The sequence below is a fragment of the Perca fluviatilis genome, chromosome 3, assembly GCF_010015445.1.
Source record: "Perca fluviatilis chromosome 3, GENO_Pfluv_1.0, whole genome shotgun sequence".
Classification (NCBI taxonomy): domain Eukaryota; kingdom Metazoa; phylum Chordata; class Actinopteri; order Perciformes; family Percidae; genus Perca; species Perca fluviatilis.
The window spans coordinates 43,103,011-43,130,553 of NC_053114.1; the positions used below are offsets into that span (position 1 = coordinate 43,103,011).

The window sequence follows — 27,543 nt, forward strand, 5'->3', positions numbered from 1 at the left end:
CCCACACGGGGCCTGTGGTCTTGGCTGAGGCTGTCTCTGAATGGGTCTTTGCGAGCCACCATAATGTGCTCCCATTTTCTGACAGGCTTTCTTTGCAGGCAGACCTGGGGGCAATTTGGATGTAGCACAGTCTGAGAAGAACTCCCTGTGCCAATGGCCTCGGGGTTAGGCTTTAAAAGAAGCCACCCGGAAGAAGGCAAACAGCGAGAGAGAGAGAGAGAGAGAGAGAGAGAGAGAAGAACAAGTTGCCCCCCATCTGCCTCTATCATTGCTGACATAGCCCTGAGAGCAGAGAGGACTAAGAGAGCGGGTGGTGGGTGTGGGGAGTCGACTCCAGCAACACTGGGCTTTCTTTGTGATAATGTCAATAATTAAACACTGTCAGAGAATAGAATATACCAGAGGATGAAAAAGAACGTGGAACAAGGAAGAGAGTGGGACAGGCAGGAGGAGGACGGGCCTTTTCTGAAAACTACTTCCCCTCATACTGTGTAGACACACTGACAGTTTTAAAGCCTCAAGTTTGCGTTACGGGCTTTGCCATCTTGTTTCTTGAAACCGAACGTGAAGATTTTGTACGAGAAGACAGAGCTGGGGGGGAGGAGGGGTGTTGTTTATAGTTGCAATGGTGCTGCGCTAAGCTAAACGCTAAAGGGGGGAAAAGTTGCTTATTTTCAACCGTTCTGAAGCGAGTCATCCAGTGGGTTAAACCTGGAACGCAGGCTTTCCCTTAACCCTCATGTTGTCCTCGGGTCAAATTTCACCCGTTTTCAAAGTTTTTTTATAACAGAAATTATGGGACGTCGAAATAAGCGCTGACAATGTAAAAAAACAAAAAACAAACGACAAACGTAAGGAAAAGCAACAAAAACAATGAAAAAACTGTCAAAAACTTAAAGAAGACCTACAAACTTTTGAAAAAGCGCCAAAAACATTGAAAAAGTCACAAAAACGCCATAAAAAGCCATAAAAATGTTGAAAACCCCCCATAAAAACGTTGAGAAAAAAAAGAAATACAACAGACAGGTTTTTTTCATGATGGAAGGGAAGACAACACAAGGGTTAAGCTACCAGCTAACGGTAGTGCTAGCTAGCTAGCTAGCTTGGTTGGCAGAACGCTGGACAAGACATTTTGGTAACACTTCACTTGAAGGTACATAAGAGTGACATGACCCTGTCATGAACTTGTCATAAACATTATAAACAAGTCATAACCGTTTATGACATAACGCTTTCTGTCATCAAGTGTCATTCAGACAGTGTCATGTGTTCATGACAGTGTCATGTCACTCTTATGTAAATACCTTCAAGTAAAGTGTTACCGACATTTTTAAGCGACCGAATGTTCAAGTTAACTTTGATTCAAAGTTGAAAGAAAACAGTAAAACAGGGATAAAACCATAGACTGTAAAAAATAATGGACGTAGCAGCAGTGACGTTACCCATTGGTTGGTAGTCTGACGTTTCAAAGCCTCAAGTTTGGTGACAGGGTGTGACGAATATTGAAGAGAGGGTGGGGCTTGGGGGGGGGGGGGAGGATGACGCTGCCAAACCAGTATTGTTTATGGTTGCAATGGCGCTAAAGGGGGAAAGTTGATGATTTTCAACCCTTCTGAGCATCTAGTGGAGATTTACTGGCGGATAAACGCAAACATCCGGGTACTGGTGACTGTTTCACCTGCATGTACTAGCTAACGCTATCGGTAGCTAGCTAGCTTGGTTGGCAGAATGTTGAACAAGAACATTGTAGGCGACCAAAATGTTCCAATAAACTTTGACACAGTGAGAGGGTCAAAGTTGAAGATGTAAACAAAGACAACAGCCAAAAACAAGTTGAGGTCTGTTTTAATGTCCACAGCGTTAGCATGGTTAGCATCGCTAAGCCTCTGTCCTGATCGACAGGTCCTAAAGCATCCCCTGCTTTATTGTCTGTTTTAAAATAAATGGGACCATAATTTACTAAATGAACATCATGCTGTATTGAAGAAGATTTCAAACTAGCGATTGAGCACATAAACTCATTATGAAAATGTTTACTGAGGTAATAAATCAAGTGAGAAGTAGGCTCATTGTCTCATAGACGTCTATAGAAACAGACTTCTTTTTGGAGCCAGTGGAGTCGCCCCCTGCTGGACGTTAGAGAGAACGCAGCTTTAAGGCTACGGGAAGGAGGAAGAGAGTGGAACGAACAGACAGAAGAAGGAGGGGCCTTTTCTAAAGCCTGCTTCCTTTAATACTGTGGACACACTGACAGCACTCACTACGAGCTGCACACAGCGAGAGGAATTGCAAGGACAAATAAAAAGTGATGTTTATGGGGGCCGGAGCATGGCATGATATGTTCATTAGCTTGCACCCGGAGGACATCAGAGCACAGCTGAGTTAGCAGGGCAATGTAGCGCTTAGCTTTGCGCAGCACAGCCTGGGGAGACGGAAAGAGACCGGGAGACGAGCAGAGACACATGCAGCTAGTGCACTGGAGAGAAAAAACGAGGCCACGTGCCATCACACTGCCTCGGGAAGCTTCAGCTTTTAGCATTAGCTTCTGTTCTTTTCTCTCCTCCTTTCCCTCTCTACAGAACTGGGGGATGGAAAACAGACGTGTCCTACATAGGCGTAAATTTCGGGAGGGATGCAAGAGATATGTCCCCCTTTACAAATATGAAAGACAACCCACTCCCCAAAAAGTGATTTTGTGTAGATTTAAACTTTTGGAGCCTATAGCTTTAACAAGGTCTCATTCTCTAATCGATAGTTGTTGAGATGCACATGATTCCTTTAAACAAAAATCCCGAAAGTTCTGAACAATACAGGAGAACAACAGGTTTGTCCCATAAGCAAAGGCTTTTTGTAATTTTTTTCCCGACATTTTTTTTGGACATTAATGTCGCTTGTCTCAACATTTCTGTCACTTTTTTCAAGGTTTTTGTTGCTTATTTTGATGTTTTTATTGCTTTTTTCAACATTAGTTGTCATTTTTATCTTTAATATCTTTAACTTTTCTTTACTCATTTGGACTGCCCCCCCCCAGCATTGCCTGTGCCGGCCCTGTCCCTTACATAAATAAAGACATCTGCAACATAAATGAATGCAGAAAAGGCACAAATTGTCACATAAACATTCACCAGAATGCAGGAAACAACATTTTTGGGGGGACAACCCCGTAATCTTTTTTTGATGCTTTTCATCGCTTTTTAAAAACAAATTGTTTTTTGACCTTTTGTTGCTTTTATCGAAGCTTTTGTAGTTTTTTTCGTTGCTTTCTTCGAAGTTTTTGGCGCTTTTTTTCCTATGTTTTTGTTGTTTATTCATCAACTCCCTCACCAAAAGAGGACTACATCCTATAATGTGTGCCCCCCCCCAAACCTACGCCCTTGTCCTACATAAAGTCAACGTCCCGCCTCCAACTGCATGCAACAGCGAGCGATTCCACTTACAGCTCCTCTCGTCGGCGGCCTTGGCCGGGATCTCCTCCACACAGTCGGCTGGAAACCAGCCCACCTGGCCGCGGGCGCTGCCCTCCCAGAAACCCCCCTCCCCGATGCTCAGAACTGGGCCGAGGGGAGAGAGAGAGAGAGAGAGAGAGAGAGAGAGAGAGAGGGCGCAAAGGGGGGAGGTGGGAAAGTGGTACGAAGAAAATATTTAAAGAACTTCATTTAAATGCCACATTTGAATAGAAATGAATACAACATTAAGGCATATGTTTCTGCATATACAAAATATCAAAAAATAACTAGGGCTGCACAATATGCCTTTTTTGTATCGTCATCGCGGTATCAACTGGCGCAGTAAACACATCGCGAAAGACACTCCGAGACTTTTTGTTAGATGAAAGAAAATATCAGCAGAAAACTGCACTTTAAAATCTAACTGTCAAATCTTATGTTCAATTCAATGTTCAATTTGTTCAATAAAAGAAAGTTGGAATTGATTTCCTTTGGTTGATTTTAAATTCAACAAACACTTTGTTGTATTTTAGCAAAATACTGAAAGCAGCAGAACTGAGCACACTTTAATATCTGTTTATTTATCGCCAGTAATGTCGTTATCTCGATATTCAACAACATTATTGCATATTTTCCTCATATCGTGCAGCCCTAATTTAAAGCACGTCACTTAAATGCCACATTTATACAGAAAATAATCAAACCTAAAGGCAAATGTTTCTGCGTATACAAAGTCCCAGAAAATATCTTATAATTAAATGTTTAAACTGGCAAAACATTTGTATCTGGTCTGTAACTGTAAAACATGTCCTGACAAAAGTGAAAGTGACATCGGTGTTTTATAAGTTAAAGGGTAACTACTGTTTTTTTCAACCTGGGCCCTATGTTCCTATGTTTTTGTGTCTAAGTGACTGATGGGAACAACAATCTTTGACATTGGTCCAGTATTAAGCGAGATCGCTGCAGTCGGCAGCGGAGAAACAAGCTACAATGTAAGTTAATAGGACAACTGTCCAGCTTGTATTTACCTTTTGCCTCTGACAGGCTCAGATTATTATTTTAAGTGTCTGACAACATTATGGAAAGGATTTCTAAGGAGGTTGACCTTTCTGTTGAAGAGAAGATCCTTTTATCAACATAAAAACATCTGCGAAATTGCGTTCGCTAAACCCACCAGACTCCATGTAAATAAACAGTCATTTTAGCATCGTAAAATACAATTCATTCATAGTTGACAGGTTACAGCGATCTCGCTTATTACTGGACCAATGTCAAAGATTGTTTCTGTTTCATAATTTATGAAAGACTTCATCCTGGAAATTGGTCCAGACTTTGGTCTGTTGGTCCAGACTAATGCATCAATAATCCCAATATATATATATATATATATATATATATATATCTTCTTCCACCACTGGATAGGGTGCAGCATCACACATGATATAGTCTCACATAGCACAGACCTTCCTCCACAGCGCTGCGGAGGAGGGTCTGGCTAGTCCACACAGCATTCCTGGATGGTAGAAAAACGTGCTCTGGTTTATTGGCATTTCTTTAAACCAATCACAATCATCTTGGGCGGCGCCAAGCTCCGAACGGAGCCACGATGCCTCTGCACAATAGTCTCAGGAAGGAACTTGTTTTGGTGGAACATGTGTACGTTCAAAAGTAGTTTTAGTCGTGCGACAGAAAACTCCGATAGGACAGATAGTCTAGCTAGCTGTCTGGATTTACCCTGCAGAGATCTGAGGAGCAGTTAACCAGAGTCCTCACAAATCCACCGGAGGTTAGAACGCCAACCTGTACGTTGTTGCTGAAACTTACTGAAACTTGAGAAAAACCCTAAAGGTTATACTGGCTATCAGGGCTGGGTCTCTGCTGTGGGCCCCCTCAGTGATGTAAAAACAAGTTAACCACGACATCAAAACTGACCTTTGACCCTGTCGCTCTTGTACAGGTTGATCTCTCCCTCGGCCTGGGTGATGTAAGGACGAACCACCACGAAATGTCTGCCAGGAACGGCGCTGTACAGCTTCCTCCTGGTGCCTACGGCCTCGCCGTGACTGCTGGGGCTGACGGACAGGAAGAGAGAGAAAACACGCCGCGTCAGAGCTTTTACCTCCAACAATCAACGGACTGTGTCCACAATCAAAAGCAAACTTATTTTTTCAGGCATTTGTTTAAATACAGGTGTGTGTGTGTGTGTGTGTGTGTGTGTGTGTGTGTGTGGTCGCACTTGAATGGCACAACTTTGACTTTACAAGGTGACACTTTCACCTTTTTTTTTCTTTTCTGCGTCTGTTTATTGTGTAAAGAAGAAAAGAGGAACATTATGACCTTCCTCAAACTATCGTTAACAACTGTCTCGGATGTCTTTTGTCCAACCCTTGCACGGACACACGCACGCATACGCACACACACATACCCACACACACACACACAGGCACACACACACGCAAGCACACGCACACACACACACCACACCCACACACACACACACACACACACACACACACTGTATTCATGCTTATGGATACAGACACGCGCACATAAACCAATTATGCAGAGGAGATATTCAGAGGCCAGCAGACACGTGTCTTGCAGGAGTAAGTGGGGCAGAATATGAGCAGGCTCTGACCCACAGAGCTGCAGTGGCTTCTGGGTAGGAGACAAGACGCTCTTAAGACCCAACAGGAAGCTACCCGGGACTTAGCAGGACTAGAGAAAAATGCTAATGATAAGGGCTGCAACTAACAATTATTTTTATTCTTGATTAATCTGTGGATTATTTCCTGAATGAATGGATGAGTTGTTTGGTCTCCAATATATCAGAAAATGGTTTAATAAAATGTTTTTCCAAACAGCCCAAGATGACGTCCTCAAATGTCTTGTTTTGTCCCCAACTCAAAGATATTCAGTTTCCTGTCCCAGAGGAGAGAAGACACTAGAACATATTCACATTTAACAAGCTGACATCAGAGAAGTTTGACATTTCTTTTCATAAAAAAATGACTCAAAACAATTAATCGATTATCAAAATAGTTTCAGATTAATTTAATAGTTGACAATAATGGATTTAATCTTTGCAGCTCTTATCAACAGTTTAAGCTTTTATTTTGAAAGGCTGACGTCTTCAGTTTACATTTGATCTGTTCAGCTTTTAAACACATTGGCCAATGAGAAATATTCTTTCAAGGTGTAAATCACATCCTAAGGATTGAAACTAAGAACTAGAAAATATTCACATTCAAGAAGCTGGAATCAGAGAACTTTTTTCATAAAATAAATGACTCTACATATGGTGATCAAACATTGGAGGTCACCCAAAACTCTGACTAAATGTGATTTTATGTTTACTTTTACCTCTTTTTCTGTGCGTTTTATTTTCTCTTTCTTTGTATAGTTTCGTTTTTATATAATGTATATATTTGTAAGAATTAGTATTGATGTCTATGTGTTAAAAAATCCAAAATAAAGTATTATAATTTTTTTTTAAGAAAAATCTTTGACAGTGAAAAAGAAAAAAAAGAAGAAAAGAAAACAACTGTCTCGGATGTCTTCTGTCCAACCCTTGCACGGACACACGCACACAAACACACGCACGCCACACACACACACACACGCACGCACACACACACGCACGCACACGCACGCACACACACACGCACGCACACACACACACGCACGCACGCACACACACACACACACGCACGCACACACACGCACACACACACACCCACACACACACATGTGCACACACGCACACACAGACTAACACACACACGCACACATACACACAAAGACAAACAGACAGACTCACACACACACACACAAAGACACGTACGCACACACACGCGCACGCACACACACGCACACACACACACGCACACACACACACACACACACACACTATATTCATGCTTATAGATACAGACACACCGTTATTGTTGATTACCTGATTCTTTGTATGATGCATTTTGTCAATAAAAACCCGTTCAGGTCACAGATCGATAAAAGCTGCGTTTATATGTTTATAATATTTGGTTATAAAAAGCTGCATCAGAACCAAAGTGATGCCCAGCTCTCCGTCATGTATCCATGGAGATGGGATGTGAGCACAGAGGACAGCAAGTTCCGCTGGGTGATAACGCAGCGCCACTTAGTGGCCAACGGCCAGAACAGCACTCCCCACAACACAAACGCACTGATAGACTGATGGACTGATAGACTGCTGATAGACTGATAGACTGATAGACCAATAGACTGATAGACAGATGGACTGATAGACTGATAGACCAATAGACTGATAGACTGATGGACTGATAGACTGATAGACCAATAGACTGATAGACTGATGGACTGATAGACTGATAGCCTGATGGACTGATAGACTGATAGACCAATAGACTGATAGACAGATGGACTGATAGACTGATAGACCAATAGACTGATAGACTGATGGACTGATAGACTGATAGACTGATGGACTGATAGACTGATGGACTGATAGACTGATAGACCAATAGACTGATAGACTGATGGACTGATAGACTGATAGACCAATAGACTGATAGACTGATGGACTGATAGACTGATAGCCTGATGGACTGATAGACTGATAGACTGGGGAAACAAATATGGGATTACTTTTGTGCCTTTAATTCCAAGTAACACTTCTCAAGTATCAAAACAAAAATCACTACCTCAAGCAAAAAAATGGTCATCTCTAAAGTACAACTCTAAACTATTTTTAATATATTTAATTCATTTGATAATATGTCCTTTTGTTTCCAGTTGAGTTGCTCTCTCCATCATGTTTGCAGTGAAACATGATGGAGAGACACAATGGAGAGCAAAAGACTAATCACTGAGAAAGAAGCAGAGGAAGGACATGTTATCAAACGAATAAAAGACCAATAGTTTACGACTACACACAGGTTTTGTTTGCGAGTTCTGAGTTGTACTTTTGAGATGACAATCTTTTAGCTTGAGGTAGTGATTTTTGTTTGATACTTGAGAAGTTTTGCTTGGAATTAAAGGCACAAAAATAATCCCATAAACAAACGCCACCATGGACCACAAGGGTGCAGTTTTTGCGCCGAGTGTTAATTTCATTTTTGGATTCTGTTTGCTTAGTGTCAACAGTCCCGCCCCTCCTCCGAGAGACCTTGGGTTCCGGAAGTAAATTTCCCATTCATTTCTCCCGTTGAAGTCTGGAAAAATCTGTATATAAAGAGTTTTAGACCATGCCTTAGGCTAACCAGCTACGACGTGACTCCTAAGCATACAAAATATCATTTCGAGTGAAAAAACGAACAGAAAATCCCCAAAAAAGTCAAAGGTACAAGACTGTGTGCATATTTTCATTATCGGGCGAAGGAACTACTCATCCCATAAACTGTGCACCACTGAATGAAGGAAGCTGACGTTAGTTTAACTAACAGCTAATTCGGCTAACCGCTAGCTGAGACAGCATGTAATGTCTTTAAAAGACAATCAATATAAAACCTGAAAATAACCGTTAAAATATACAACAGCTGTTACGTCAGCTGTAGCCAGCTTTATCCAGTGTTTTTTTTTTACGTTATTTTAGACTGAATCAAGCTGTCAGCTAGCGGTTAGCCAAATTAGCGGTTAGCTAAACTAACGTTAGCTTCCCGGGGGAGAGCGTGGAACAGATCGTGATTCGTGCAGTGTCGTAAATCCTCGTGAAACACTTATCCAAGACATCGCAAATAAAGACATTTTTTTCTCAAAACAAGGTTGGTGCCCCATGAACAACATTGGCGGGGGGTAAGATCTCCACCAAGCTCCTGGTTTACAGTAGTAGTCATACTCCAGTTATAGTATTCAAAATGTATTATATTTTTTGCACACTTTGTGTAGTATCAAGGTTTTTTTGTCCTATTTTATTTTATTTACCCGTATAATCCCTGTCTATTGTAGTCCTTGTGCTTTTCTTTGCTCCTATCTCTTTTTACTCGACTCAAAGAGCCTGCACAAGAACTCCTATGTGCCTGGACTTTTTGGTGTATGCACAAATATCTTTTATCCACCTATCTAGCGAAAACGTTTGTTTCCACATTAGGGAGACGGGGATGGGGGGGAGGGGAGTCACATTATAACCGGGGGTGTCTGGTGATCGTCCCACAGGAAACTTCGAGCATCAAACGCTTCATTTCCTGCATTCTGGTGACTTTTTTTGCAACGATTTGTGCCTTTTCTCCACCAGAATGCAGGAAATGGAGCGTTTGATGCTCAAGGTTTCCTGTGGGACGACCACCAGACACCCCGGTTATATCGTGTCCCAACCCCCCCACCCCTAACGTGGAAACAAACGTTTTCGCTAGATAGGTGGATAAAAGATATTAGTGCATACACCAAAAAGTCCAGGCACGTAGGAGTTCTTGTGCAGGCTCTTTGAGTCGAGTAAAAAGAGATAGGAGCAAAGAAAAGCACACCGACTTCATGCAAACGTCTTTTATTCATGTCAGTATTATTATGAGTAATTAATCAATCTGCTGTATTGTTCAAAACTTTCTGCACATTCAAAACATTACATGTGTGACTTTCGGGATGTTTTTTTTTAAGAATTATGCACATCTTAACAAGAAATATTTGCTTGCCACAGCATTTAAACTCTTCTCGGACTTCATTAGCCCGGCCAGACTTCATTAGCCCGGCCAGACTTCATTAGCCCGGCCAGTTTTGATTATTGGGGGGGGGGAGCGTCTTTCGTCCTCAGAAGGTTAACTGTGCTTCTCATTGCTGCACTGAAATGATTCTCTTGTGCCATATTTTACAATAAAAATCTTTTAAAAGATGTTTTTATTTAGTACGTCCTCAATAATCTGTATAATAATGTTCAGCAGCTGGTTTATCATTAGGCTTGATTTAAGCTGTTCAACCTTTAGTGTAAATAAATGAATACATGTGTGTCTGAAGAGTTAAATGACCCCAAAACATAAAACTAAATGGCTGCACATAGAGCTGCAAAGATGAATCGATTAGTTGTCAACTATTACATTAATCGCCAACTATTTTGATAATTGATTAATAAGTTTGTGTCATTTTTATTCATTTTATAAGTTCTCTGATTCCAGCTTCTTGAATGTGAATATTTTCTAGTTTCTTAGTTTCTTTCAACCCTTAGGATGTGATTTACACCTTGAAAGAATATGTGTCATTGACCAATATTTCTAAAACTGAACAGATGAAATGTAAACTGAAGACAGCCTTTCAAAACAAAAGGTTAAACTGCTGAGAGAGATAGAGCTGCTGTAATGGGATGTTTTAGTTCAGACAGAAAGGTCATGTTGAGTTGACTATAATGGGATTTTTAAGTCTAGACAGAAAAGGTTATGTTGTGGAGATCAATGAAAATTTACTGCATAAGAGAAGTGACTCCCAGACGAGCGTGCCCAGATGTGTCCCGATTTCTTATTGTTTTGTTATCCTGCTATAGCAAGATATTTCCTGGTTTCATCCTTAGCAAACAGGATGCTGTTCCTCTGCAAAAAGTATATATACTCTTGTCTTTTTGTTCTACTTTGAGATCTCTTCCGCTGTACTCGCTGTACGTGTGCTGTGTAACTCGATCTCCTTGCTTGCAAGCAATAATAAATTTGAATCAACTATCACGGAACAATTTGTCTCTGTTTGAAACTTCTTTATTGCCCAGTCTGTTGACAGAAATCTTCCACCACACTGCAAAGATTAAATCGAGTAGTGTCAACTATTAAATTAATCTGCAACTATTTTGCTAATTCATGAATCAGTTTGAGTCATTTTTTTGTGGAAAAAGTGTCAAACTTCTCTAAATCCAGCTTGTTAAATGTGAATATTTTCTAGTTGCTTAGTTTAGTTTATTTCAATCAATCAATCACATAAATACACATAAATCATCTCTCCTCTGTGACAGGAAACTGAATATCTTTGAGTTGTGGACAAAACAAGACATTTGAGGACGTCACCTTGGAATTTTTGGGAAACACTGATCCACATTTTATTAAACCATTTTCTGACATCTCAACAACTCATCCATTCATCTAGAAAACAATCCACAGATTTGATTTCGATAAAATCGACTTTGAAAATAATCGTTAGTTGCAGCCCCAATGTGAAGACATTTTCATATGAAGTCAAGCCACAAGGACAGTCTTTAATATAAGCAATTTAAAGCTTTAGTGCGTAACGTTTTGATATTAATGAACATCCGTTACATTCAAGCCATTGTCAAATGAGTTGCTACAAAGCTAATTAAGACTCCACACAACTCTCTCTGGATTTCCAACCCAGTCTCACGGCAGTTCGTGAAATTGTCACGTTATTTAATCTATTGATTCGTGTTCACAGGGACGTTTTTCTCATTTTTTTTGTGGTGACCAGCACGTAAATGTAAACAAATGTATTTCAATGGGAAGCATATGTCGTGATCACAGCACGAATTTGGTAGCGAGTAGTATGAAATCCGCTAAGGAGGTTGGTTGGGGTGGTGGATGGGTCAAACAATTCAGGACTTTCACCCCGGAGGCTGGGGATCGCGTCCCGCGTGTGGCGTTTTGTTTCCCCGTTAACCGTCCCGTTATTGTCGCGACTCCCCCGCGGCCGTCTCCCGGCGTGTGAGGTGTCCTTTCCCCGTTGTTTTTTTTCCTAAACCCAACCTCTGTATAGATGGATTCCCATTTCAAGCTTGCCACCACGAAAAAAAGCTTCATGCAGATCACCCTGATAGATAACCAGAATTTTAAGTCAGAATGTCAGATGGTAAGCACAATTACATTAACCTAAAACTAACTTCATTAAAATGCCACAGCCCATAGCCTACTGTTTTTATTATTATTTTTAGAATATAGACATTGAGAGAATAAATCGTTATGCAAGTCCTTTTACTTTTAACACTTAAAGTACATTTAAAATCAGGTACTTTTTACTTTTACTTTTTTAATTAGGCTTGTCCATACTGAGATTCAGTACTTCCTCCACCACTGTGAATAAACGGTAGAAATAAACAGCTAAGACTACTGACTAAACTGTTCAAATGATTGGCTGAAAGAAACAAATGAATGGTTGAAACCATAAGATTCACTTCCAAGTAGTAGCCTAGTAGTATGATTGTTGCCCAAACCAACCTTAACCCTCTGAGATCTGAGGGCATTTTTATATATCTTCTCGAATTCTCCTTTTAAAGTGCTCATATTATGCTCATTTTCAGGTTCATAATTGTATTTTGAGGTTGAACCAGAATAGGTTTACCTGGTTTAATTAAAAAATAAAAACCATATTTTTGTTGTACTGCACATTGCTGCAGCTCCTCTTTTCACCCTGTGTGTTGAGCTCTCTGTTTTAGCTACAGAGTGAGACATCTCACTTCTATCCCATCTTTGTTGGGAGTCACACATGCGCAGTAGCTAGGTAAGGACTACTAGCTGGAAGCTAGCGCTGCTAGCGGTTAGCCACCTCGTTCTCAATTGCAAAACACTGCTACAACACACACGAGTTCACCCTAATCTACAAAATAAATTGTAAAGAACTACTTCCGTGTCCCTGTTCTGCAGGTATTCCACGCAAAGTTGGAAGTGCGGCCTCATTTAGAAGAAGTCTCCCGGCTAATCCTGCCTTGTACTGACTGAAGTTGGAGAAACAGCTAGCTGATGTGGTTTTAGCTAAAGTGGTTAGCACACACCAAACGTTTCGGCCGATGACGTAGACGGCCCTGCCGATTTTTACCAGCTCACCCGGAGACTGAAGGCAGGACACATTCAGAAACCATATCTCACTCAGAACACCATGGATGTTCTTTTCCCAAGGATGTATGCTTGTGGAAGCACCAGAGACACTAAATAACACCCCAAATCCCAGAAAAAGTGATTTTTTTTTCATAATATGGGCACTTGAAGGGTATTTGCATATAACTGATCCCCATGTGTTTCATATCAAAATGTTCAGCTCAAACTCATCTTTCTGTAGAGTGATGCCCAACATTGTTCCAGAGCAATGTGTAAAGAGATCATTTGGCCCAAAGCGGAAATATTTCTCAAATTTCTTGTGAAAACAAACCTACACTTAATATTTTTGGTGCTTGAAATGAGTTTACAAAAGTCTTGGGTTCACAAAAAGTTAGTTGCAGCCCTATCTGCTATCCTATCACAACATGTCACCCTTACAGAAGTCCATTGCTGTCTTAACCCTCGTGTTGTCTTCCCTCGACCAGGAAACTTTCTGGTTTTCTGGGTTAAAATTTTAAATACAAACCTTTTTTCAAACGTTTTGGTCTTTTTAGACACTTTTGTCGCTTTTCCTGATGTTTTGTCACTTTCGTCACTTTTGTCTTTGTTATTTTTAAGCTTTTCTCAATCTTTTTGTCATTTTTTCAAATTCCTTTGTCACTATTTCCAAAGTTTTTGTCAATTTTTTTCAACGTTCTTTCTTCAAATGTTATAAAATGTTTTTTTCCCCATGTTTTTTAATGTTTTTCCAAACTTTTTGTCAATTTTTTCAACGTTCTTTCTTCAAATGCTATAAAATTGAAAAAAAATAAACAAATTCAATGAAAGTAGGGAATTGATCATTTATTTTCCTTGTGAAGAGCGTTGTAGGGAACCATCCATGTTATTTATTTACTTTTTGACAAAAAAAGAAAACCCAAATTTCTGATATAGAAGCTTTTTGAAAATGGTTCAGATTTGACCCGAGGACTACAGGAGGGTTAAATATCCAGTATTAGAGTACTACTCAGAGTGCACGGTTGCACTTTTGTCCGTGGCTTTCCCTTTGGAAAATGTGCGAGCAGTCTCTCTCGGTACTGAATGGGGTTAGCTCTCCGAAGGCCTGTGAAGGTTTGAGGAGGAGCGCAGTCTACAGGACAAGGTGACCCACTTACTTGGGAAAAAAACATCTCCTTCCTCTCTTTCAATCCCTCGCTCCTGCACTCCATTTACTTCTTTCCCTTTAATCTCCTAGTTTCTCCTGCGCTGTGGTTTTTTATCTCTGACTCTTTTGTGTGTCCCTGCGTTACTCAACGTGTGTGCAAGATGCCAAAAGAAGAACATGGTTAAAACCTTTTTGTATTATCTTTTAACCCTCTGAGGTCTGAGAGGGTTTTGATATATCTTCTTGAATTCTCCTTTTAATATTTGCATATAACTGATCCCCATGTGTTTCATATCAAAATGTTCAGAAATATTTCTCAAATCTCTTGTGAAAGCAAACCTACACTCAATTGTTTTGGTGCTTGAAATGAGTTTACAAAAGTCTTGGGTTCACAAAAAGTAGCGTAATATATGAATAAAATCGTAAATAAATGTTTAAAATGAAATTTTGTAATATTGCTTTTTGTGTAGGAGTGTTGTCAAACATCGCCTGGACTCGACGGTGCGTCTTATGGTTTCAACCATTCATTCGTTTCTTTCAGCCAATCATTTGAACAGTTTAGTCAGTAGTCTTAGCGGTTTATTTCTACCGTTTAGGAGGAAGTACTGAATCTCAGTACGGACAAGCCTAATTAAGTAAAAGTAAAAAGTACCTGATTTTAAATGTACTTTAAGTGTTAAAAGTAAAAGGACTTGCATAACGATTTATTCTCTCAATGTCTATATTCTAAAAATAATAATAAAAAAACAGTAGGCTATGGGCTGTGGCATTTTAATGAAGTTAGTTTTAGGTTAATGTAATTGTGCTTACCATCTGACATTCTGACTTAAAATTCTGGTTATCTATCAGGGTGATCTGCATGAAGCTCGACTTTGCATTATTTCCCACGGGACAGTGAATGCTGCACACATTTATCTAGCGAGAACACACAGGCTTGGACAACAAGTACAAGTACCTGGCCGATGAATGCTATTGAAGGGTGGGTCTTGGCGTGGCCATAGAGGGATTCGTAACATCGCGAGCGGTACCGGGGCTGCCGGGGCTGCCGCCGGTGCAGACGTTTTGGCAGGGGGGAAAACTGATCAGAAAATGTAACGTAAATGTAACGGAACGTTGTAGAAATGTAGTGGAGTAGAAAGTATAGATAATTGCTGCAAAATGTAACAAAGTAAAAGTCAAGAGTATGCACTATTGATTCTACTTAAATAAAGTACAGATACGTGAAAAATGTACTTAAGTACAGTAACAAAGTATTTGTATTTTACATTCAACCACTGTTTATTCATCACCTTTAACTAACTGTTTCAACCATTTAGTCATTACTATGCGCACCTCTGGCTGGGAATCACTGGACTAGAAGACACTAATAGGACTTTGAAAAGACTAAAGTCTGGCCCAAGCGATTCCACTGTCGCAGACTACTTTCCAGTCTTGCTAGAGTCGGGGGGGGGTGTAACATCATAAAACTCAGTCCCAGTCAGTCTTTTTCCCGTCTGGACGTTCAGACAAAATATTTCTTGGTAGTGAAGTTAAATCATGTGAACATTGTCAACAACCAATGGAAGAAAAGCGTGCTCTGGTTTATTGGCATCTCTTTAAACCAATCACAATCGTCTTGGGCGGTGCTAGGCACCAGGAAAAGCCCCGGTGCCTCCGCAAAATAGCCTCGGGAAGGAACTCGTTTTGGTGGAACGTGTGTACGTTCAGAAGTTGTTTTAGTCGTGCGACAGAAAACTCAGATTGGACAGATAGTCTAGATAGGCTATCCTAACCTTAACCACTCAAGCTGCTTCGTAGGGCGGGCCTTTCCTAGAAGTTACACGGGTTCCATAATAACGCCACGGAGAGAGAGAGAGAGAGCGCTCTGCTGTTTTATTAACACAAGTTTACAGACACGTATCTGCTGATTGGGTATCACCTTTGAGACGAGAGAAAACATATCTCAAAGCAGTTGCACACCGTTTCACACCGGTCTGAGGAAACATGTTGTTCAACCAGGAAACGTTCGTGAGATTGAACGTGCCCTGGCTCTCTCTCTCTCTCTCCCTAAAGCTGTTCCACTTAGCGCTCCCCCTAGAGGCCTGGAGAACTTCTGTTGTATAAACTGGATACAGCATTTTTTTTTGTTGCATTTGTTTTCGGGATTTGTGTCCTTTTCTTTTTGCATCGTTTCTGTATTTGCAGCGCATTTGGTTTAGTTGTGTGTATTAACAAGTGCTACGCAAATTTATGAAGATGTTTTCTTAATTTGCTTGGGTTTGAGTAAGTTGCAGTAGGACCGTCACACAAATACCAACGATTCCAAGACAAGTCAGAGACAACAGAAAAGCGTCTCAAATCCAGACTACAGCTGCACTTGTATGTAAAATTAATGTAAAATTAGGTATGAATTGTCACACCATTGCTGCAACTTTGCACACAACTCATACCAGGTTCTTTTCATGCACGATAAGCAGTCATCAGGCCCCGCTGCTGTGGGACGTGGGGCTAATTCTGTACTTGTTGGTGTAACGATGATGTGGGAGAAACATTTCCCAGCAAGCCACTTGAGATTCAGAGGAAAGTGAATCCGGCCTACAGGATACCGGCTGAGAGAGGGGGAGAGAAACAGGCAGCCATGTTTTCCCTCATGCTTTTTACTTTTTCTTTTTTGGCAATTACCCAGGTGGCTTTGAGGTGCTAATTAGACAGTGTTGATTAATACCAGCTGTGCATAATTTGTGCTATTATTGGATGATCACCCGAGACAAGGAGAGAAGGAAAAAAAAAAGAAAAGAAAAAAAGAAAAAGAGAGAGAAAAAAGAGAGGGAGAGAGAGAGGAGGGAGGAGAGAGAGGGAGGAAAAGAGGAAGAGAGAGAGAGAGAGGAAGAGAGAGAGAGGGAGGATAAGGAAGAGAGAGAGAGGGAGGAAGAGAGAGGGAAAGAGAGAGAGGAAGATAGAGAGGGAGAAAGATAGAGAGAGAGAGAGAGAGAGAGAGGGTACAGTAACATTACATTGCAGACACAAATACAATATGAATCGACATTACATCATTTGCCCAAAGCCCCTGTGATCACAGCATACATGCACGTGGAAGTGAGAGCAAAAGGAATAAACTATGATCCCATTAGCACACCTGGAGCAACAACCAATGTGCATCTGGACCATCTTTTTTGGCTCAGGAAAAACACATGTCAATGTAGGTAAAATGCATTGCAACTGCATCTCAGCCAGGTATAAAGATAGAGTAGTTTATTAATATCAAAATGAAATTGAATGTATTTGGCAGCAGCTAACGTTAGCCAACCGTTAAAATGCACAGTTAAACACAGTTTAACACAGTTAAAATGCTGACAGCTCAACGGTCCAATGTGTGGCTGTATTTCACCGGAAAGGATTCCAACAACGGGACGTATTTCTATGCGTACAACAGTCTGCAGCTTCCGAGTCGTAAGCCGGAGCTGGGAGTGACTTCCCACTCACATTGTGGTCTGGCTAGTCCACACAGCATTCCGGGATGGGAGAAAAACATACTCTGGTTTATTAGTATTTCTTTAAACCAATCACAATCGTTTTTTATGACAGGATCAAATCAACCGAGGGAATTTTATAATTGCATCAAACTCACAGGGGAAATCTTCTCTGTGGTGTAATCCTATTTTGTTTGTGATATTCCCCTTGAATTTCTTCAGGCCTAAAGTAAGTGATATATTGATTAGAAGAGGAGAAGGGATGGGGATGGGGCTTTCTATGAGCGGGGACAATCGCTTGGCCTCTGGGTGTTGCTGCTTGCAGCTTTCTGGAGAACTGCTCATCCGAACAACTTCACACCGGACGCTGCACTTGCCTCCTGGACTTCCTCGTATCTCAGTCCGTCCCGCCGAGGAAGCACGGGTGAGACGCAGGGAAATCATGCGAGGAGAGAGGAAACGAGGAAATGTGTTTTTAGAGGGATGAGATGTCCTTTCCTCTGAAGTGTCACGTGAATTCGTCAGCTGTATGGGTGGAGTTAGCAACTCCTTCAGCTGCACGGCTTCCGGTAAGGCTGCTCTCTATGGCTGCATCTCATAACCCTTATTTGATAGCTCCTCAACTCCTCGGTCCTCGGCTGAACCGGAAGTTGTTCTGTCCCTCCTCGGTGAAGGCCGTATCAAAGCTTTTATTTCTGCCCAGAGGACTGAGGAGCGAGCATGGAGGAGGGATCTCCGAGGAGCTATGAGCGAGGATCGAGAAGGGATAACAGAGGAGCTATGAGCGAGGATCGAGAAGGGATAACCGAGGAGCTATGAGCGAGGATCGAGAAGGGATAACCGAGGAGCTATGAGCGAGGATCGAGAAGGGATAACCGAGGAGCTATGAGCGAGGATCGAGAAGGGATCTCCGAGGAGCTATGAGCGAGGAGGGATCTCCGAGGAGCTATGAGCGAGGATAGACAAGAGCAGCCATCCCAGAAGCCATGCAGTTTCAGCCTTTCAGGCCTTTGCTAACTCCGCCCATACAGCTGACAAAAATCACGTGGCACTTCACAGGAAAGGATGTCTCATCCCTCTAAAAACACATTTTCTCGTTGCCTCTCTCCTCGCATTATTTCCTCGCGGCTTAGTCTGTCCCACCGAGGAAGCATGGGAGAAAGGCGAGGAAATCATGGGAGGAGAGAGAAAATGTGTTTTCAGAGGGATGAGACATCCTTTCTTCTGAAGTGTTACGTGAATCAGGTTTCATGATACACAGAGCACCGGTCTGTCCTGTGGACATTGGACACGTCTCATTTCTCACTACATCTAACTGGGAAGCTGTTGGGCGGGTGGCGGGTGTGACTGACAGCTGTCACTGTGTGCAAGTATCTGTGTGTGTGTGTGTGTGGGCTCACATGTCCATGTGTGTTGCATTCAATGACATGTCAAGTGGGGGATGCCACAGAGACGCTGTCATGTGTGTGTGCGTGGGCGGAGGTTGGATGAGGGGGGGATGGGATTGTGGGTAGGAGAGAAACGAGGAAGAGCGAGTCAAATCAGAAGCAAAGAGAGAACGGGCTGGAATTAGATGTGGATGTTAAAGGGCAGCTGGGTGGAAGGAAGAATGCCTGGAAGAGCTAAAGTTCACGCGTATCGGACGTCAACACAATCGTGCCATCTTAGCTCGCTTACAGCGAGGTCATTTCAACCGGAATGCGTCCTGCATTTAATAAATGCAAATGACTTTTTACAGGATTCTCAACAATACTCGAGTGATCATTAGGGTCACATGGAATGTCAGCAGCATAGTTTGCAGATAAAAAATTTTTAATAATCTCAGAATGTTAATATATCTCCAACACAAGCAGATCTGGATCACTGCTTAAAACAGAGTTTAAAAACAGCTGTTTAGTGATCACCAGACCCAAACCGAATCTGTGGATTTTTTCAGTGATCCAGAATAAAAATCTGCAGAATTTAGCTGCAGAACTGTTTTTCTGTTTGGGGTGTACATGTGTTAACATTCAGAGTTTTGTGTTGAATTTGTTAAAAAATGCGAAAACTTCTGCAGAAATGCAGACCAAATGGATGGCTCATTAAATATTAGTAAATGACACAGAATTCAGCAGAATTTTCCACATAAAAAAAACTAATAAAAAAAAGAATATTTACACATCTCCATCCCAAGCGACAAAACAGTCCGCTAAATTCCACCGACCTGACCACAGCAGAAAACTGTCAAATAAAACAGTTTTAAGTTATCATCATACCCAAAAAATGATTTTTTTATTTCACATTTATTCAGCGGTGATCCAGAATGAAAATCTGAATCTGAAAATCTAAACAACAGCCTTGTAACTGAAAACCATTTTGTTAGGGAAATTTTGATTTACATACTTTCTCTCTTGTTATTATTAAACTGTTTGCATAGAATAATATTATACTGAATACTCTAAACAAGATAACATGGAGCCATTGCGTGTCCTTGTCTAAGCACGGTGTGTTCCTGAGGGCATACATGCCCTCCCAGACCAGATAGGGGAGACGTCATCGACTCTGATAAGATAACAATTGACGACATCTACTGTGTATCATAATTTATTACATTTATTATAAAAAGCAGCTGTAGAGAGCTTTTCGTTAGGTCATTGTCTGTACTATTCTGTAGTGCGGAGACTGCCTCCTTTTTATGTTCTCAAGTAAAATGAACTTTGACTATTTCAGTGGTCCTGTCTATCATTTGATAATGTAAATCAATAAATAACACATTTAAATGCTGATGGAAAAAGGTGACAAAAACTTTTTTTAATCTACAAAACCTTGGAAAAAGATGGTAGGAAGAAGGAAGGAAGAATAGGTCAATAATAGTAACATAAACTTCAAAAACGCAACAAAACCTTCGCAAAAAACCATAGTAGAAAGATGGAAGTAATGCAACACTAGATCAACAAAAGTGACAAAAAAAATGTTTTAAAAAAAGTGAGAAACTCAGAAGAAAAGTAACAAAAACTTTGAAAAAAGTGGAAATAAATGTTGAAAAAAGCGATATTAAGTCTATATGAATAGGCAATGGTCTAGTACAACAGACTTGTAATTGAAATTTGTTTTGCAAAGAATCTCACGTACCCCCTGCAGCCCTCCAAAGTACCCCTAGGGGTACACGCACCCCCATTTGAGAAACACTGATCTACTGTACACATGTGGAACACAGTTCTTTAAGTGTAAGTCTATTTTCATATTTAGTGTCCATAAATCCTGCAAAAAATGCCAAAACCAACATTGAATATGTTCACATGCACACAAATATTCCACTATTATTCTGAATGTGACAATATTCCGAATTTGATACGGGTCATGAAAACAGCATATATATTCCGAATAAGGACTTTTCCCGAATATAGTATTTTCCGATTAAGACGTGGGATATGCTGGTATTATTCAGGTGTTAGAGGCGTTCTTGATGTATACAGTGCATTCGGAATATGCATCTCAATCTGGGTTTTTACCGCACTTTACGGGCTCTTGCCTGTTTACGGCTTACGGTCAGCTCTGTGCGTTGCTGTGGTTGCTGTACACAGACCTGTAACAATCACAGACACAATGTAGCCTAATGGAGAACAACTATTGTTTAGCACATTGTTTTTGCAAGTAAAATCTTATTTTGTTCTGAATATGAAGAAAAAAAAGAGTTCAAACGTGGAATGTCACCGTTGAAGGTGTTTTCAATGTTGATTTGTTGAACTGTTTCACTGTTTTTTTAAACTTCAATAAATGCAACATCTTTCCAAAAGCCAATGAGTAATAATGTTAAATAACCCTGATTTCAATATTGACCAAAATAATTATTATAATTATTTTCCCATATTTGAGCAGCACTAAAGTCACTGTTGGTTTTGCTCTTTGTATGGCCTTCCAAATACTGATATACAGTGGCCCAATATCCAGATCTCTTCTAAATATATTGAGCTATACAGCTACCAATGTTGGTCCTTTTATCACAAAATGAACAACAGGTTAGCTCTGCCGCCCCACTATATTCAAAATATAAGTTCTCTATATGTTTCCCAAGGTCACTCATTTCCTGGTTTCTACAACTGGGCCAATAGGATCTGGCTAGAGCCAGCGCTGCAAATGTCCCTGAGAACTATAAAAGGGTTATTAGGTTACAGACCTACATTATTAGTAATTGTGCTTTTTGCAATTATCACCAATTAATTCTGCTTCTCTACTGGCTTAGAGGGACCGGCCTGCCCTCTCGCAGCTCTTCTTTAACATGTGCATTTACTGATACAGATAAAAAAAAGCATCAACCAGATTTGTCTCATGTGTATGTTAATGGGGGCTCAAATGAAACATTTATTTATATATTTAATTGATAATAATAATTTCCTTTCCAATAATTATGCAAGTTTGAGTTGGACAAATGTAAATCAATTTCATTTAGTTAATGTCATTATTTCATTTCAGCTGAATCTGATACAAATTAGTTAGGCTAACTCATTTACATACTGTTGTATCTATTTGATAAAAATGAGTTAGGCTCATGGATGTATTTAGTTTGAGTTGGGGCTACATATATTTATTGGATGGAAATCCTGGCCACAACTTAGTTGAGTTCATCCAATGAGTTCTTTTTTTGAGTGTACATTGATAAATAAGTTCAGTTCCAGGGTGTCATATACATTTGATGTTTGCTGGGAGTCAGATTCAAGGTTTTTGCCATCATATCAACAGTTGTATTGTATTGTATTGTATTGTATTTTAGGGATTTCTGTGACCCCCGTGTCCTGAATAAGCGGTTAAATGAATAACCGGGTTATGCCAGCTCTCCCCGTATACATGAGCGGGGAAAATGGGAAGAAGGACGGGAGTAAGTAACGTACAACTGGTTCGAATAAGGCCTTTTCTTTAGGGTGCCCCACTGCTAAAAAAATCCTAAAGGAAACACTGGGTTTAGTCCATGATGCAGTGGGCCCGGGTTGGACTCCGACCTGCGGCCCTTTGCTGCATGCCAAATCAAAGCCACTGATAAAACGCTTCATGCTTCCATCTTCCATCCCTGAAACACCAGCAAAGTAGAATACAGCGCGGGGAAATGCAGAGGCCCGTCTGGCTCTACGTTTCTGAGCTGAAGCGCTGTCAGCTCCCAGAAACAGCTCTCTCCTGGCGCCGATCAAACTCTCTTTCTCTCTACAAGCCAGTTTCTTTTGTGTGTGAAATATGTCAGAAGACATGATAGTGATGTTCATGTTACCGCTGAAGCAAAGGCAACTGTCCTCCCCCGTTCCTCCGGCCTTTCTTTCATCTCCTCCGTCACTTGTCTTCCCTTAACTCCGTCCCCTCCACCCTCGCTCTAAACCCCTCATTCTGTGCTTTTATTCTGTCTTCTCCTCCTCCTCCTCCTCCTTTCTTTGCTCTTGGTCCCGTCTTAATTCCACTGCTTCATCTTTACATCTTTGCTATAATGTTCAGTGCACCGCTCCTTTCCTCTCATTTCTCCTTTCCTCTCATTTCTCCTTTCCTTTCCTCTCTCCTCTCCACTCTCCTCGATCACAAAAGACAAAGCATGTCGAGAACAGAAAATCCTAAATAAAACAACAAATATCTGTCAAACAAATAAAATGATCGTGTTCCTTTCAAATGGTCCAATAAAAGGACTTTGAAAACCCCCAAAAAACTCTCCTCTTGTCTCCTCTCTTCTCCTCGTCTCCTCTTCTTTCCTCTCCTCTCCGTTTCTTTCCTTTCCTCTCTTCCCCTCTCCTTTACTTTCCTCTCTTCTTGTCTCTTCTCTTCTCACCTTTCCTTTTCTTATCTTTCCTCTCCTCCATCCTCTGTGGGGGAGGTTAGAGATTCGGTGGTTCATTTTTGATTAAGAAAGCACATTTGTGTGTGTTTGACAGGTTTTTATTTAGGATTTTTTTTTCTTGACTTGTTCTTGTGATTGTGTTTCTCCTTTGAAATAGTCCAAAACAAGGGACCTCTCCTCTCCTCTCCTCTCCTCTCCTCTCCTGTCTCTCCTCTCCTGTCTCCTCCTCTCTTCTCCTCTCCTCTCCCTCTCCTCTCCTCTCCTCCTCTCCTCTCCTCTCCTCTCCATTCCTGTCCTCTCCTGTCTCTCCCTCTCCCTCCTCCTCTCCTCTCCTCTCCCTCCTCCTCTCCTCTCTCTCCTCTCCTCTCCTCTCCTCTCCTCTCCTCTCCTCTCCTCTCCTCTCCTCTCCATTCCTGTCCTCTCCTCTCCTGTCTCTCCTCTCCATTGGACGGAGGCAGAGCAACATAGTGTGGGTAGTGTTGGTGCAGCAGAGTGTTTCCAAATGTGTCCATCTGCCAAGGAAGAAGAGGAGGAGGAGGTGGAAGAGGGGGAGGAAGACGAGAGGAGGAGGAGGAGGAGGAGGTAGAGGCCAGAGAGCATGTGTTTTAATCAGGATTGACAGTTACATCGCTCCGAGATAAACGCCCGTCAAACTTTAATCCTCCGCCGCTCACATGCTCCCTCAACGCATCCAGTCAGGTGGAGGCAAACGCACACACGCACGCACGCACGCACACACACACACACACACACACACAAACACACGCTCACACACACACACGAACACATGCAACCACACATGCACCCACGCGCGCGCACACACACACACACACACACAGTGAGTTAAAGTTAGAACCAGCATTCTTTAAACAGATACAGGAAGCGTACATTCTCCATACATACAAACTCGCATTTGCAAAGTGTCCATAGCAACGGTTGCCGTAGCTACTGTAGGAAGCCAGAGTTTTGTTTTTTTTCCATGGCACGTTTCCCAGAGGAGCCCGTCATACATCATCTCACATGGGGGATGGTGTGGTAAGATGTATACTGTACATACAGTGAGTGACGCACACTGGGAACTCTCATCCTCCAACTCTCTTCAAGAATGCCTTGCTCAAAGGGTAAGCTCAACCAAATAAAAAAACAACAACATTCAAACAAAATACATGCACATAGTACAACACCGAAAAGAGATCCAACAAAAATATGTTTTTGTTGGTAGTAAGGTAGTTTCTCCAAACTTACCTCAATTATAACTTGTCTCCTGCTAGTTGCACTACAGCACTTACTTTAAAAATATGTATACAGTATATATATACATGTATATGTATTTTGTTGACATTTGTTCATAAACAAATGGACATTTTGACTGGGTGATGGAGGTGCATGAAAAGCTGTGGCGGTTGTTCTACAGAACTAACAGAAAATAATCTCGAAAATGAGTGTCTTTTGCGATGTCTCGCAGCCTTTTCGCGATGTGTTTATTGTGCCAGTTGATATCGCGATGACGATAAAAGAAACAATATGTTGTGCAGCCCTATTGTAAATATTGCAGAGATCTGGAGGACATCTTCTCTGTGGTGTCATTTTGTTTACATGGGGTCAGCCCTATGTTCCCACAGCCCTATGTTCCCACAGCCCTATGGTCCCACAGCCCTATGGTCCCACAGCCCAATGTTCCCACAGCCCTATGGTCCCACAGCCCAATGTTCCCACAGCCCTATGGTCCCACAGCACTATGGTCCCACAGCCCAATGTTCCCACAGCCCAATGGTCCCACAGCCTTATGGTCCCACAGCACTATGGTCCCACAGCCCTATGTTCCCACAGCCCTATGTTCCCACAGCCCTATGGTCCCACAGCCCTATGGTCCCACAGCCCTATGTTCCCACAGCCCTATGGTCCCACAGCCCTATGGTCCCACAGCACTATGGTCCCACAGCCCTATGTTCCCACAGCCCTATGTTCCCACAGCCCTATGGTCCCACAGCCCTATGGTCCCACAGCCCAATGGTCCCACAGCCCTATGGTCCCACAGCCCTATGGTCCCACAGCCCAATGGTCCCACAGCACTATGGTCCCACAGCCCAATGTTCCCACAGCCCAATGTTCCTACAGCCCTGTGTTCCCACATTTCTAAGATTTTAAAATTAGGCCCTATGTTAGGGTTAGGCTTACATTCCATCTGTAGTCCGATGCTACTAGATAATAGGTTGGGTGTAACTGGCTACCAAATTGGGAGAAAGAGGGATCAAATCTGATACAAATTTATGAAAAAGGAAATGTGGGAACATAGGGCCTAATTTTGAAAAAAAATCTGAGAAATGTGTGAACATAGGGCCTTATTTTCAGTGAAAAAAAATTCTTAGAAATGTGGCAACATAGGGCTGTGGGAACATAGGCGTTTACAGGACAGGATACTGCGAGAGGTGGGTAAGAAGTGTTTTTTGTAAATTGGGTGGACTGACACTTCACAAGAGATCTCCATCTCGTCAAAGACGGAGAGGTCTGGAGGAAACCTTCTCTGTGGTGTCATTTTGTCTGCTGGTGTGGAAGTGCTGATGGCGATATATCCCGATCACAGCTGTGCTGGAACTCGACAGCAAAATATTGACAGTGAAATATTTGTGAGTCATATGTACACCTCTGACCTGGAGGTTCGTCAGCCTGGATCTTGTGAAAAAAAATAAAAGTGAAAAGCCCAGTGGACAGGGAAACAGTGTGTGTGTATCTCAAACTGTCTCTGACTCCTTCCTTCTGATTTCCTCACTCGAACACGCCAGCGTCGCTTTGGTCAGGTGCCTTTGGCGTTTGTTACTCACGCAAAAAGTCTCCTTTAGCGTCTAGCAGTGGTGTAGTCTCATTTTTTTGTAGTGAATATACTGTCATTTTTTTCCCTCCCAGCATTAGACTCGCCCGTCCCAGAGAGACAACCCCATAGTTTTTTTTAACGTTACCGCGTAAAGCATCCGCCCCATCTGGCTCATTTTCTGTAACGTTAATGTCTGCTGCAGTGTCAGCCGAAGCGGCAGTACAGCTTTGATTTTGATTTGATTTATTTTAATTGTAACAAGAATGCCTTACACATGATAAAAGGACATCAAATACAATCGAGGATAAAAACACAATAAAGTCCAAGACTTATTTCCATTGTGGTCCTCAAGCTTCAGGGGCAGGCTTACCAAATCACTGAAAGAGTGTAGTTTAAATTAGCTTTCGCTTCATATATCTACTTTATTGATTCGCATTTGTTAATTTCAAATTTGTGAAGACAATGACAAGCAACTGGGTTGTTGTTCCTAGGCGACTCGCAACACAGACGGGGTGAATTTATCAACGCGAGTGTGAAAGTTCTCTCACGAAACAATCATCGTTACGTAGCGGTACGCTTGCGTTTTCGTACGTGGGTATACTGAAATCCTTGACCTTTCCTAGTGGGTATGCTCCGTATACCTGCGTATCACGTAGACTACACCGCTGGCGTCTAGCCCTGTGGCGTCTGATTTAGACGCTCTGGGTCGGGACGTACTTTTAACTGACAAGAACGGGACAGTTAGGTTTAGGAATGTACGTTTCAGTGACACGCGGGACAAGAACGGGACATGAACCTCAGTCTCCTGGGGGAAAGTCCTGTGTTGTTTGACCCATCCACCCCCCCCCAACCTGCAGTACCTTGTGACACAGATTTTCCATCTTTCGTGCTACTCTCTACCGTACAACGTCATCTCACAGCGCCGCGGTCGAGCTGCTGCTCTCCCCGGTGTAGAAATATTTCTCTAGTCTAGATTTGTTATTCTCAGTATTAAAGTTGTATAATGCATAGACTTGGGACACACAGTTAGCTAGCTCAAGCTTTGATTACCATATAAGTCCAGGAATGTGAATGTATACATGTATTACTGTACCGTACGGTGACGTGGAACGGGAGGGGTTGCATCTTGTGTGTGTGTGTGTGTGTGTGTGTGTGTGTGTGTTTAAGAGCTGG

The 27,543-nt window shown here is 41.7% G+C and overlaps 1 protein-coding gene across 1 annotated transcript in view; it reads right to left on the bottom strand.

The window, feature by feature from the left end:
• The window catches only part of LOC120556519 (SH3 and multiple ankyrin repeat domains protein 2-like), a 287,467-nt gene that overhangs the window by 85,290 nt on the left and 174,634 nt on the right, over positions 1–27,543 (bottom strand). Inside the window, exons 12-13 of the mRNA XM_039796163.1 lie at positions 5,379–5,518; positions 3,438–3,551 (exon numbers count right to left, since the gene is read on the bottom strand). Coding sequence (XP_039652097.1) covers positions 3,438–3,551; positions 5,379–5,518 — 254 coding nt within the window. The remainder of the gene's footprint in view (positions 1–3,437; positions 3,552–5,378; positions 5,519–27,543) is intronic.